Source organism: Mirounga leonina, unplaced genomic scaffold, assembly GCF_011800145.1.
Source record: "Mirounga leonina isolate KUSES-001 unplaced genomic scaffold, KU_Mleo_1.0 Mir_180, whole genome shotgun sequence".
Classification (NCBI taxonomy): domain Eukaryota; kingdom Metazoa; phylum Chordata; class Mammalia; order Carnivora; family Phocidae; genus Mirounga; species Mirounga leonina.
Window position 1 is genome coordinate 18,670,641 of NW_023270469.1, and position 15,186 is coordinate 18,685,826.

Genomic DNA, 15,186 nt, shown 5'->3' on the forward strand with positions numbered 1-15,186 from the left:
GTGTATCTCTTCTTATCAGGACACTAATCCTATCGTATCAGGGCCCCACTCTTAGGACTTCATTTAACCCTAATTAACCCCCCCATAAAGGTCCTATCTCCAAATACAGTCACATTGGGGGTTGAGGCTTTAACATATGAATTTGGGGGAACAAAAATATTCAGTCCATAACAGATGTAAGCAGTGGGGTTAGGATTCACAATTATATGACAATGAAGCCCCTATTCCTAACTTCTACATATCTTACAGATGATTCTGGGATAGAGAAGGTTATACAGAAGTACTCACTGCTGATTGAATGTTTGGAGTCCCCTGCTTTAAAATTTTTACATTATGTAAGACCTATTATTATATGAGTTTATTATCACAACAGATGGTACTAACTTTGTAGTGATAAAGCTCAATTTATAGACTGGGGAAACAAGACTTGGAAAATTCTAAGTATGGAAGATACTGTGGGTTAAACTTAAAACTTTTATCTATCATTTTAATAAATTATTTCAGTTTAGAAATTAATTAAATCTGAAATTTTACCTTATATAAATTTAATCTGCTGTATTACTTCTCACAGAAACAGCCTTCTAAATTGAGGATTATTTACTATTTTTCTGAAAGAGTTGGTAACTCATCTTTGCGGAAATCAAGGTAGCAGGGATTCTTTCTTAAGAATTTTAATTTTGTTGCTTATTTATTTACTTACTTATTTTTAAAGTAATCTCTATACCCAAAATGGGGCTTGAGCTCACAACCCCGAAATCAACAGTCACATGCTCTACCAACTGAGACAGCCAGGCACCCCAAGAATTTTAATTTTTTACTAGGAAGGTTTTGGGTTTTGATTTTGATAAGAAAATTCTCATGTTTCCATATGGGGGGAGCACAGAAGAGACAACAGAAAGAAACAACAAAAAAAAGAGCGTTTTGTCATTATTTTAACTTTATTAAGAGGATTAATATAAAACAATCGAAAGAAACCAACACCTACTAATAATGGATATTTTTACATGTTCTTTTTAGCATTTTGAATGTCATTATTATCCCACTAGCTTCTGGCTTCCATAATTTCAAAAGACAAGTCAGTTGTTAATCTTATTGTGGCTCTCTTGCATGTGTTGAGTCCTTTTTATTGCTGCTTTCGAGATTCTTTTTTTCAAAATTTGACTGTGATTCATCTAGGTGTGGATTTGTTTTTATCCTACTTCAAGTTCACTGAACTTCTTGGATATGGAGATGAATATTTTCAATCAATTTGGAAGTTTTCATCAGTTATTATTTCTTAAAATAAACTTTCTGTTTCTCTCTTCTCCTTCTGGAACTTCCATTACATATACATGTTGGTATGCATGCTGGTGTTCCATAGTCTCTACGACTGCTTTGTTTTTCTTTCTGTTCTTCAGACTGGATAATTTCTATTAATTGATGTTCAAATTCACTAACTTCTTTCTTCTACCAGCTCAAATCTGCTGTTGAGTGATCTCTATTGATATTCTCCATTTGATAAGTCACTGTCATTTTAATTTTCCTTTATTTAAAGGAGGAATTTTCCTTTAATTCTTTGAACATACTGATAAATAACTGCTTTCAAGCCTTTGTCACTAAGAACAAACAATTGGGCTCCCTCAAAGGTAGTTTCTTTTTTTTTTTTTAAGATTTTATTTATTTGACAGAGAGAGAACGTGCACAAGCAGGGGAAGCGGCAGGCAGAGGGAGAGGGAGAAGCAGGCTTCCCGATGAGCAGGGAGCCCAATGCGGGGTTCAAAGGACCCTGGAATCATGACCTGAGCCAAAGGCAGCCGCTTAACCAACTAAGCCACCCAGGCTGCCGAAAGTGGAACATTTTAAAATAATATGCTGTAGCAACTCTGAATTCTGACTCCAGCCTCCACTGTGTTGTTGCTATTTTTATTGTTTAGTGACTTACCTAGACTTTTTTTTTTAACCTGGACTAATTCTGTAGAATTTGTTTCCCCAGTAATGTGCAGCCTCTGGTGCTGCTGCTTAGTTTTGTTTTCTTTTCTTTTTAGGCCTAGCTTTCTAGGCCTATGCCCTGGGTCGGCATAACTTGGTGGTCAGCCAATGACCGTTCAGGGGTTTTGCTTAAACACCTTGAGCCAGAAGGCTTGTCTTTTGTCGTTGGATCTGTGTGCAGCGGGAATACTTTCAAAGTGCAGGGAGTTTATCACTCCACCCCCGTGTGCGTGAGTAGCTTGCAAGAGCCCGCTCTGTCTTCTCCTGGGCAGGTGCAGCCTCACACATGCACATAGTCTTCTGGACCACGAGAAGTATTTGTGATTTTAACAGGGCCCACTTTAGCGGCCCATTTCCCTAGATCTCTGAACATTTCTGGCTAGTCTGCCATTTTGTTGCTTCCCACAACATTTGCCTTCTTGGAGGGTTTGCCAGAGCCCTCTGTTGTTTTTGGTAACATCCCTGGGCGTGGATTTTTTTCAAATGTTGCTCTAAATAAAGTCAGCTCCCTGTGACAGGACAGTAGAGCTGCCAGTCTTCATGGCTTGTCCTGCCTGCCTAACCTGAGAGGCCACAGAACTGAGGGAAGGGATGGAAGCGCTCCCTACTGACTAAAATGCCACAGACTGTCGGGTCCTTACTGAAATTCAACCTCTCAATGTATGGCCTTTGGTTAACTTCTAGAGACTTAAAAAAATTTTTTTAAAACAATTTTGTCCAGTTCAATCATTGCTTTTTGGGGAGAGGATTTGTCAAACTCCTCACCGAGCCACTCCAGAAATGCTACATTTTATTTTGAACTGTTTCTCCCTCCTGATAATGTTCTAAAGATCAAGAAAAAATATTAAAAAGAATCACTGAGTGGACTTTGAAGTGCCCCACTGAGCAGACAGGAATAATCCAATGAAATTTAGAACCACCAAAGGAAAAAATTTCCCCAAACCAGGACCAGAATGGGTCTCAACATCTATCTTCAGAATTCCTCAATACTACTTGAACATAAGACTTTTTATACTTACTCTTGAAGACGGGATAAAATAGATGCACAGATGAAGGCAAGATTAGGGGTACAGAAAGAGACCATGTCGGTAGAGCCTGATGTCACCCTACCTGGGCTCGCTCCTCATCAAACTCCAGGCAGCCCATACCATCCAGTCTCTGGAGGTCAATCCAGCCTTTCCAAATAACACAGACTCCATTCAGAATCATGGGAGCCTTCAAATATACCTAAGACACAGAAAAAAAGGATGAAAACCAATGATAAGCCATCACACACATGATAAATGAAGAATAAGCTTACTGAGGAAACCTGTAGTTTTCTTAGGGGAAAAAAAAAGATGAATACAATTATAGAATTAAGAACTGTAGGGGCAGGGGTGCCTGGGTGGCTCAGATGGTTAAGCGTCTGCCTTCGGCTCAGGTCATGATCCCAGGATCCTGGGATCAAGTCCCGCATCGGGCTCCCTGCTAGGTGGGGAGCCTGTTTCTCCCTCTGCCTCTCTCTCTCTCTCTGGCTCTCATGAATAAATAAATAAAACATTAAAAAAAAGAAAGAAAGAATTGTAGGGGCATGTGGGTGGCTCAGTCAGTTGAGCGTCCAACTCTTGGTTTCTGCGTAGGTCATGATCTCAGGGTTGTGGTACTGAGCAGTGCGTCAGGCTCCAGGCTCAGCAGACAGCCAGCCTGGGATTCTCTCTCTCCCCCTCTGCCCCTCCTCCCTCACTTGCTCACACACTCTCTCTCTCTCAAATAAATAAATAAATCTTAAAAAAAAATTGTAGGAAAGTATATCCATAACCATAGCCTCTGACCAAATTCTGTAAGTTAAGTTAATCTGGTTTACCAGGACTTTATTTCTAATCACAATTCTTTCAAATTGGTTTTATTTATTTTTTAAGATCTTATTTATTTATTTGAGAGACAGAGTGAGTGAGAAGAGAGACAGAAAGAGCACAAGCTGGAGGAGAGGCAGGGGGACAGGCAGACTCCCTCCTGGGCAGGGAGCTTGACACAGGGCTTGATCCCAGGACCCTGGGATCATGACCTGAGCTGAAAATACACACTTAACTGACTGAACCACCCAGGTGTCCCTCAAATTAGTTTAAAAAAAAAAGTTATGCAGATTTTATACAAACTATAGTAAAATGATGCTTGAAGTAGATTATCATTGCTCTTCCAGCTGAAGCTAGGACAATCAGGTACTTTGCCTTGATTTTTGAACCTTGGGCAAAAAGACAGAAAGATGGAAAACTGGAATTCACCGGCCCCTTAAGACAGTACACACAGTTTCCCTCTATTTGGATACCCAGAGCCACCCAGGGTCACGCTCTTCATACTTCCGAGTTTTATAAGCTACCTCATAGCTTCCTGTAAAGTAATGCTGCCTTTTTTTTTTTTTTACTTCAGTTGGCCAGAGTTGATTTCTACTGCTTTTAACCAGAGAAACTTAACTGATGTAACATTTATTTATTCACCATTACTTGTCAAGTAAATATAAATAATTCTAGAGCAAAAGTCACTTTAGGTATGATTTCTAAATTCAGACCAGTTTCATTTTCAATCACTAAATTCCCGTAGTACCTGAAAATGTAACTATTCTCAAGAGCTATTAAGTATTAAGGATCCATCAAGGAAGGAAAGGTGCACATGCTATCACCTTAAGGTAAAAATTTATTGTAAGAAATATGAGAAATTTTTTTTTCTTTAAGATTTTATTTATTTATTTGACAGAGAGAGACAGCCAGAGAGAGAACACAAGCAGGGTAAGTGGGAGAGAGAGAAGCAGGCTTCCCACCGAGCAGGGAGCCCGATGCGGGGCTTGATCCCAGGACTCTGGGATCATGACCTGAGCCGAAGGCAGACGCTTAACGACTGAGCCACCCAGGCGCCCCGAAATATAAGAAATTTATTATACTTCTCCCCCCGCATCCCAATACTGCACTATCCTAATAGTAACTTCAGAAAAAAAAAAAAGGTCTTCTCTACCTCATTTAACATGCATTTCAGGATAAAAATCAGAATAGATTTTTTTCATTTAATGCCTTAATAAGATTTTTTAAAAGCAGAGAAAGCAGGACTTCTAGGACTCTTCAAAATATCAAATATATCTTTATAAATAAGGTTCTTCATTTGTCTGTACCAAATATATTTTATTTGGAGAATCCAAGTGCTTCTGTGAGCTAAAATTAGTATTACTTATTACCTGTAATTATATAAAATTGGTTAAGATAGTCTTCATTTTGAGGAAAAAACTGGAAGCATCACCTTTTTCTTTATTCATCAGCTTCTTCAACAATCTTGGGGCATTCTTGTTTTTAGAGAGGTTTAATAAGAATAATTGACTGTCAGTAATTACCAATATGCTCAAAAATAACAACCGAGACACTTGTAAAATAAAACCTACAGGATTCATGCCATCTTAGTACACATTTTTGTCATTCCCCTCTACTACTAAACATAACCTCTTTTCCTGGTAAAAGGCTCCGCACTGAACTAATTTCTATTTATAATGGGAAAAAAGCCCAAAACATAAGGTTCCATTTCTCCTCCCATTTGGACCAAGGGAAATAGTCTACAGTTATAGCTGAAACCGTTTAACCACACATTTCCTTCTGTTCTGATAAGTGCTCATTCTCTTCCACACTGTGAATTTAAAACTCCACTAATGTGTACCTCGTCAAACAAGTGACTATGACGATCTCATTTTCGACACCTCACAAAACCTAAAAACAATACCCCTCCTCGCTGCCTATCCATATAACTCCACTTAACACATCTTCTAATCAAGATCTCCACCTACTCTTTCTAACAGCACTCCACACAGTGAGGAGTGTAACGTTGCACCTACCAAGTACTTCATTATTTTAAATTCTCACACTAATCATGAAGAGAATTCTTTGAATCTACCTTCATGATCAGATTCCATGTTTTTCATCAGTGATTTATACCATTTAGAATCCAATGATTCCATAATCTAGCTTATTCACATTAATTCTATAATCAAAAATATTTTCCTAATAAAATTACTGAATTTTTTAAAAGCCCATTCATTACTTCTTTGTAATAAAGTTCTCTCATGACAAAGAAAACCACTGATTTTTTAAAGATTTTACTTATTTGACAGAGAGAGAGAGAGGGACAGAGAAAACGCACAAGCGGGGTAGCGGCAGGCAGAGGGAGAGAGAGAAGCAGGCTCCCCGCTAAGCAGGGAGCCCAATGTGGGGCTCAATCCCAGGACCCTGGAATCATGACTTGAGCCAAAGGCAGATGCTTAACTGACTGAGCCACACAGGCGTTCCAACCACTTATCTGTTTTGGGAAACTCCTAAATGGATTCAGAAAATGACTACAGTTCTTAGTCAAGGCTAGTGCCTGGAATCATAATGTAAAATAATATTTAGATGAACCTGGTGATTTATTTAGATGTTCACATTCAAATAAACAGTTTTATGGTGTAGATCTTCAAATGTTTGGCATTTTCATACATTCATGAACACCTAAACTCAAAGTATGAAGAAAATAAAATTCTGTCTCTTAATATTTTGGCATTTTGTAATGTAATTTAATAACATCATTTAAACACTAAGATAACTTTCACTGAAAATAATTCTTTCCAACAGTGAAAAGAAAATGCATTATTAGAATGTGACCTCGGGATTAAACCCATTGTCCTTGAACAATTAAATATTTTATACAAAATATATTCTATAAAGCCTTTAAAAGTATTGAACAGATTCAGCTAATCATACACAAAAACAGCAAAAAGCCTGCTTATGTTTCCAAAAGTAAAGTATCAGAGAATGTGAGACTTCACAGAAAGTTAAAAGTGAATACAGCCCCACATCTGTGTTCTTGTGGAAATAAGATAAAAGTTAGTATTATTCACATCGAGCTCTATTTATCAGTTAAGTGCGATGTTACATTCAATCCAAATTATACATAATATCGCCTTATTTTCACATTCTGTAGCTTTAAGTACATCATCACTGTAGCAGCAGAACTTCAGCAAGAACATGCATGTACATGCATGGCATTATCCACACACTGGGATACTACTCAGCTATAAAAAGGAATAAAGTACTGATACATGCTACATGGATGAATATTGAAAACATCATGCTAAGTGAAAAGAAATCAGAAAAAGGCCACATATTACAGGATTCCATTTATTTGTAATGTCCAGAACAGGCAAATACAGAGAGAAAAAGAAAGGACAGTAGTGATTGCCAAGGGCTGAGGGCAGGGGGGAATGAGTGATTGCTAAGGGTACAGGATTTCTTTCTGGGGTGATGAAAATGTTTTGGATGGGCGCCTGGGTGGCTCAGTTGGTTAAGCAACTGCCTTCGGCTCAGGTCATGATCCTGGAGTCCCTGAATCGAGTCCTGCATCGGGTTCCCTGCTCGGCAGGGAGTCTGCTTCTCCCTCTGACCCTCCCCCATCTCATGTGCTTTCTCTCATTCTCTCTCTCTCAAATAAATAAAATCTTTAAAAAAAAAAAAGAAAATGTTTTGGAATTCGAGAGTGGTAATGGTTGTACAACTCTGTGAATATACTTAAAATTCCTGAATTGTACACTCTAAAAGCATGAATTTTAGGGTATATGAATTTTATCTCAATAAAGCTATTATAAAAATATCTATAATAACTTTTTTGTTACAAAGGTGATATCTGTAAGATATAGAAATGGATTTCTGAGTAGGCAGTTGCATATGGGATTCTAGCACTCTGAGAAGATATGGCCTGATGATACAATCTGGCAGCCATCAATCATACAATGGTATTTAAGTCCAAGAGAGAGGAAGAGATTCCTCAAGCAATAAATAGAAGGAGAAAGGAAGGGGGCCCAGGAAGAACTCTGAGGAAATCCAACTTTTATATGCTGGGTAGAAGAAAAGAACCCAGCAAAGCCGGCCGGCTATGAATAGTCAATGAGGAGAGAGAAAAACATTTAAGGAACCTAGTGGCTGAAGATTAAGTTATAGGCCCCCAAGTAAAAACTTCCACTTTGTTTTTTTTTTTTAAAGATTTTATTTATTTATTCACGAGAGACAGAGAGAGAGAGGCAGAGGCAGAGGGAGAGGGAGAAGCAGGCTCCCTGCGGAGCAGGGAGCCCGATGCGGGACTCGATCCCAGGACTCTGGGATCATGACCTGAGCTGAAGGCAGACGCTTAACCGACTGAGCCACCCAGGCGTCCCAAAAAACTTCCACTTTGTTGAATGCATCAGATATCTAAGTATTGTGTTACAGGATCTTAGGTCGCTCATAACTTTTAGCAATATTTTTATTTAAGGTAGGAGTTCTTAGTCCGGAGTTTAAAGAACATATGGGAGTTTGGGTTTATGGCTAAGTTTCAAAAAGACTAGAAACATCTTGAAATTCTATGTAAAAATGTATGTGTTTGTTTGAACCCATGTGCATTTTTCTACAGAAGTTCTACTTTCATCAGATTCTCAAAAGGGTGTACAAAGCAAAAAGGATTCAATCATGGCAGTAAAAACTTCATTCTTCCTCTTCCCTCATAGGCAACAAGATCTTTGTAGCACAAAGCCTGTGAGATGATAAATACCCTTCATTTAGTAAATGCACCGAACTTCCTAAATAGGTAAAAATTAGTTAACCTGTGTTTTGAAACATCAATGTCAGAGAAAGGGTATGAGAGAACCCAGCCCTCTCATTTTTTTTTTTTTTAAGATTTTATTATTTATTTGACAGAGAGAGACACAGCAAGAGAGGGAATACAAGCGGGGGAGTGGGAGAGGGAGAAGAAGGCTTTCCGCTGAGCAGGCCCGATGCGGGGCTCGATCCCAGGACCTGGAATCATGACCTGAGCCAAAGGCAGATGCTTAACGACTGAGCCACCCAGGCGCCCCCCAGCCCTCTCATTTATCAACTTGCACAAAACAGTTCTCTCTCTGATATCTTGAGTCTGGAGTCTACTTATTCTGAGAATATATAAACTTGGAATAAGAAGTGGCATCCTCAATTGCCCTTTCTTCTACAATACTATATATTTATAGCCGTTTAGTGTTTCTAGTTCCTAGGTAGCTGTGCTGGGAATAGAAATTGAGGATACAACCAAACAGCAGAAAGAGCTATCTTTTCTGAGCGGTTCTAAAAAAAATAATTTCAAGGTAATTAAAACAGAAGAACAGTAGATTTGCAAACAACACTCCCATACACAGGAGTGCTAAGCCATAAAATCAATATAGACACCACTGTCTAAAGCTGTTAACAAAAAGAGAAACAGATACTTCACCATAAAAAACCCATTTCTATTGGAAAGACTGTTTCACTTCTCTGTAATAAATTTCTAGAGCTTAAACACTTGTGACTCTAATCTAGAAATTAAGTTATTAGAGAAAACAGTAATAGAGAATAACCAGCCTCTTAGGTCCTCAGTAAATATTTGAATAATGATTAACAGAAAAGCAGAAATAGAGCTGGAATTTAGAAATGGTTTCTTCTGGCTTCCCTCTAATTTCAATTTAAAAAGATCCACCTACCCAACAAACGTTTACCACCTATCCTTTTGTGTAGGGTATTATCATCCAAGGTGGTGGGAATATACCAGGAATTTTAAAAAGGTGTACATCCTACCACCCAAAAAGATTCCCACATCAATTAACAGTCTTTAATGAAGAAGAGCTGAATACATAAAAAAAGAACTGTAAGAATTAAAATTGAATTCACTCCTTACATTTAAGTAGGACTCACTTAACTCTGAAGGTTACTGGAAGGTACCAATGATAGTAAAATTGTAGGAAGTCTGAATCCATCAGCTTTCCAACCTTTTAAAGACTACAGTTCTAACAAACTTGCATATAAATGTGACTGAAGATTATCTACCTGAAAAATCCAAAATACTCAACTGAAAAACTAACTGAATTAAAGAATTCAAGAAAGTGGCTGGTTATAAAAACAATATACAAAAACCAACAACTTTCTTAGCTTACAATAGTAACTCTTTAGAAAATAAGATGAAAAAAAGCTCATTTTAAAACAGCAATATGGGCGCCTGGATGGCTCAGTCGTTAAACGTCTGCCTTCGGCTCAGGTCTTGATCCCAGGGTCCTGGGATCAAGCCCCACATCGGGCTCCCTGCTCAGCGGGAAGCCTGCTTCTCCCTCTCCCACTCCCCCTGCTTGTGTTCCCTCTCTTGCTGTGTCTCTCTCCGTCAAATCAATCAATCAATCAATCTTAAAAAAAAAAATTCTAGCTCTATCAGTGTGTCTGAGACAAATTATTTAAGTTTGCTAATAAGCCTCTAATTCCTTACATATAAAATCAGGGCTAAATAATACCTCTTTCATATGTGATAGTAAAAATTAGTTAAGATAACATACATAAAACTTATGAAACACAGAGCACCACAGAAACACTGACTGCTTACAAGCACATTTCCAATGTTTTACACAGTGATTTCTTTGCAAACGAAAAAAGCCCCCCCCCCCCTTTTTTGAGAGAACTGAACAATTGTTCTCACCAATGAATCAGCAGATATGCAGTAATACTGGGATGGCACACACACCAATGAAAACAAGACATTCTGCTAATGAAGTGTGTACCCTGTCTTTCAGTTGTAATCATTTCTGTAGTCTATTTAACAGATTCCTTTAGAAGATACTTGGTTCTGACTCATCTTCCTTTAGCCACATGATCCTCCCTGTTCATAAATGCAGTCAACTGCTTGCCTGCTGGATAATCACTAAGACAGTCATTCAATCTCACTTGCCTCTGAATCATAATTCGGTTGCATGTAAGTGTGAAAAATAGCTTCTTCCAAAGTGATTTAAGGTAATTTACCAATCTCCTCCTTACAGTTCAAAAGAGAATCATAACATGAATTCAGAATGTACCTGTAACTTAATAGATTGTATATATACACACACACATATTCAATAAATGGATGTGTTAACCAAATAGAAAAATCCATTTTAAAATTCATATGGAATCTGAAGGGACCATGAGTAGTCAAAACAGTCTTGAAAAAGAACAAAACTCGAGGACTCCTACTTCCTGACTTCAAAACTTACTACAAAGCTTCAGTAATCAAAAGAGTGTAATACTGGAATAAAGACAAACATATGGACTGATAGAATAGAATAGAGAAAGCCCAGAAATAAACCCTCTTGTATATGGGCAAATGATTTTTGACAAGGGCGTGAGAACAGTCTTTTCAACAAATGGTGCTGGGAAAATGGATACCCACATGCAAAAGAATGAAGTTGGACCCTTACCTAACACTATATATGAAAATTAACTCAAAAAAGGGGCATGTGGGTGGTTCAGTCATTAAGCGTCTGCCTTTGGCTCAGGTCATGATCCCAGGGTCCTGGGATCGAGCCCCGCCATCGGGGGGGGGGGGTCTGACAATGATTTCTTGGAGATGACCCCAAAGACACAGATAACAACAAAAAATACACAAATAGGACTTTATGAACATTTAAAATTTTTCTGCATCTAAAGACACTTCTGGTGCGCCTGGTTGGCTCAATTGGTGGAGCATGTGACTCTTGATCTCAGTGTCTTGAGTTTGAGCCCCACATTGGGTGTAGAGATTACTTAAAAAAAAAAAAAAAAATCTTAAAAAAATACCAATACTATCAACAGAGTAAAAAAGCAACCCACAGAATGGAAGAAAATATTTGCAAACTATAGATCTGTTAAGGGATTCATATTCAAAATTAACATGAAATTAACATGAACTCCTAAAACTCAACAAAAAAACTAACTAATTCAATAAAATTCAATTATATTTATTCCCTTGCTTTATCATTTTATTCCTAAGCATGTGTTTTTTTCCTGTGCATGTATTTCTAAACAATGCACTGTTTAGTTTTGAAGACTGAACATAAGCAGCACAGACTTCATGGCAGTGTCAGTAAAGGACTGTAATGTCACTTTTAACATGAAAGCTCCTAGGAGATAAGCTGACCAGAGTCTGAGAGTCAAGTCTGGACTTTCAGCTTCCCTACAAATGTGAAGGGACCCTCTGGGGAAGTTTGTGAGGAGTCATGAGTAGGCTGCAGAAAACCTAAGGCTCACACTGGATTTGGGGCATGTGGCACAGTGTGAGCCACTTCTCAAATTTGCTGGAGATCTGGAGGAAATAATGGTCAGAGGGAGTGGGCTGCTCTGTATTTTTTATTCTATTGTATGATTCTACCACCTTTTCACAGGAGTTTCTCCATAACTCTTTTCATTTTATAAAACTAAAACTCTAAACCCATTTAACAACAACTTCCTATTCTCCTTTCCCCCCAGCCCTTGGTGTCCACCATTCTGCTATGATGTGACTACTCTTAAGTACCTCATCGTATAAGTGAAATCATACAGTACTCGTCTTTCTATGACTGGCTTATTTCACTTTGTATAATGTCCTGAAGATTCATCCATCGTGTAGCATATTGTAGAATTTCCTTCCTTAGAAGGCTCAATAATATTCCATTGTATGTTATATACCACACTTTGCTTATCCATTCATCTATGGATGGACACTTGGATTGTTTCTATGTTTCTATTGTGAATGCTGCTGCTATGAACATGGGTATACATATGTCTTTGAGATCCTTTCAGTTCTTTTGAGTGTATACCCAGAAGTAGAAATGCTGGATCCTATGGTAGTTCTGTACTTTTTTGAGGAACCGCAATAGTTTTCCACAGCGGCTATACTCTTCTGTACTCCCACCAACACTGCTCAAGGGTTTGTTTTTCACCCTTGCCAACACCTCTTCTGTTTTTTTGACAGTAGCCATGCTAATAAGTATAAGGTAGTATTTTTCATTGTAGTTGTATTTCCTTAAGGATTAGTGAAGCTGAACATCTTTCATGTCCTTATTGGCTATTTCTGTATCTTCTTTGGAGAAACATCTATGAGTCCTTTACCCATTTTTTAATTGAAGAAGTTAAAAGTGAGAGATATTGGGGTGACTGGCTGGCACACTCAGTAGAGCGTGTGACTCCTGATCTTGGGGTCGTAAGTTCAAGCCCCACATTGGGTGCAGAGATTATATAAATTAATTAAAGTAGGAGATATTAAATAATTCACTTGCAGAAGGTCATAAAGTTAGGTGGCAGAAGTTAGCATCCAGAACTCCTGACTCTATATATTTACTTAAACCATAGTGGCATTAATGAACTGCATTATTAATGTTTTCTAAGTATTTCAGGGAGTGTGGAAATAGACTATTTCCCTAAAGAATAAACAGAGACTGGATAGTCAATAAATCCATAACACCCAGAATATCACGAACACTTTATATGACTATAGAACATATATGAATACTTCCCCCTACCCCCAAAATAACTTACTAGTTCTGCCATCTTCGTTCTATGATTCAAAACAAACAATGCATGTTTAAGAGAGTTCTGGAATGTTCTGACCAAAGTGGCACAATTTCAAGTAAAAGTTTATAAAATTAAATGACAAAATTCTTCGCTTAAGACCAAAAAAACCCCAAAAAGGTAATGAAATGAAAGAGGCGGATACTGTTTATTGTAATCCATTCTCGAGTCAACTCTGTAAGAATTATTTTTTAAAATATTGGAACTACTTTTACTAATTACGAACATACTATTAATACAGAAAAATTATGTGTAGTTGTCTATCAGCATAACTGTCCATAGTGAACATCATTCGCACTGGAAGTTAGAAAAACAAATCAAGGGGTGCCTGGGTGACTCAGCCTTTAGGCATCTGCCATCGGCTCAGGTCATGATCCCTGGGTCCTGGGATCGAGCCCCACATAGGGCTCCCTGCTCGGTGGGAAGCATGCTTCTCCCTCTCCCATTCCCCCTGCTTGTGTTCCTGCTCTCACTAACTCTGTCTCTGTCAAATAAATAAATAAAATCTTAAAAAAAAAAAAAAAAAAATCAAGTCAAAAGGCTAAAAAGAAAAAGATGAAGGTTAAAGGTTGTTCTGAAGTCATCAAAATGAGGTCTAAAGGGACCACATTAAAATATTAGTGGTTATTGGGCGCCTGGGTGGCTCAGATGGTTAAGCGTCTGCCTTCGGCTCAGGTCATGATCTCAGGGTCCTGGGATCAAGTCCCGCATCGGGCTCCCTGCTCCTTGGGAGCCTGCTTCTCCCTCTGCCTCTCTCTCTGTCTCTAATGAATAAATAAATAAAATCTTAAAAAAAAAAAATATTAGTGGTTATTCAGAGTAATGGAAAGAGTAACTTAGTGGGCTAAAGTAATATAAGCCTTTAGAAGGTAGAATGTGGAGTTTCTGGCAACTTACCTAATGATCATTTATTAGCAGCAGTGTGGTATGTTGCAAACAACACAGATTTCTGGGGTAAAAAAGACCTGCGTCTGGATCCTGGCTCTACCTAGGAAACAGATTACATGACTTCTGAAGATTTATTTGACCTCTCTAGGCCTCAGGTTCCTGAGCTGTAAAATCAAGCTATCACCAAATGTGTTCCAAAATCAAATAAAAGATTTCACTATATAGTGCAGGGTTAACAGAATGAGTGATAATGTAAATCACCTACCACAGTGCCTGGGGGTGATCACCTTAAAAATTGGTCTGCAGATTTTCAAAACGTATTTAAAATCGGGGCGCCTGGGTTGCTCAGTTGTTAAGCGTCTGCCTTCGGCTAAGGTCATGATCCCAGGGTCCTGGGATCGAGCCCCGCATCGGGCTCCCTGCTCGGCAGGAAGCCTGCTCCTCCCTCTCCCACTACCCCCACTTGTGTTCCCTCTCTCACTGTGTCTCTCTGTCAAATAAATAAAATCTTAAAAAAAAAAAATTTCTGAAAATGTTCTGGAATTAGATGGTGGTGAAGGATGCACATGGCGAATATATTAAAAACCACTGAATTGTACACTTTAAAATGGGTAAGATGGGGGCGCCTGGGTGGCTCAGTCGGTTAAGCGTCTGCCTTTGGCTCAGGTCATGATCCCAGGGTCCTGGGATCGAGCCCCGCACTGGGCTCCCTGCTCGGCGGGAGGCCTGCTTCTCCCTCTCCCACTCCCCCTGCTTGTGTTCTCTCTCTCACTATGTCTCTCTCTGTGCAATGAATAAATAAAATCTTAAAAATAAATAAATAAATAAAAATAAAAAAATAAAATGGGTAAGATGGCAAATTTTGTTATGTGAATTTTATTTCAAATTTTAAAATGGCCCAGAAATGTTCTGGATAGCAAAGGAATGGCAAGCCAGGACTGAAAAGCTGCTATCACGAATAAGCAATACCCTAAGAAATTTGGAG

The 15,186-nt window shown here is 38.5% G+C and overlaps 1 protein-coding gene across 2 annotated transcripts in view; it reads right to left on the bottom strand.

The window, feature by feature from the left end:
• CBFB (core-binding factor subunit beta) overlaps positions 1-15,186 on the bottom strand; it is a 55,692-nt gene that overhangs the window by 22,276 nt on the left and 18,230 nt on the right. For both annotated transcript variants that reach the window (XM_035025036.1, XM_035025037.1), the window contains exon 4: positions 3,079-3,195. In XM_035025036.1, coding sequence (XP_034880927.1) covers positions 3,079-3,195 — 117 coding nt within the window. The remainder of the gene's footprint in view (positions 1-3,078; positions 3,196-15,186) is intronic.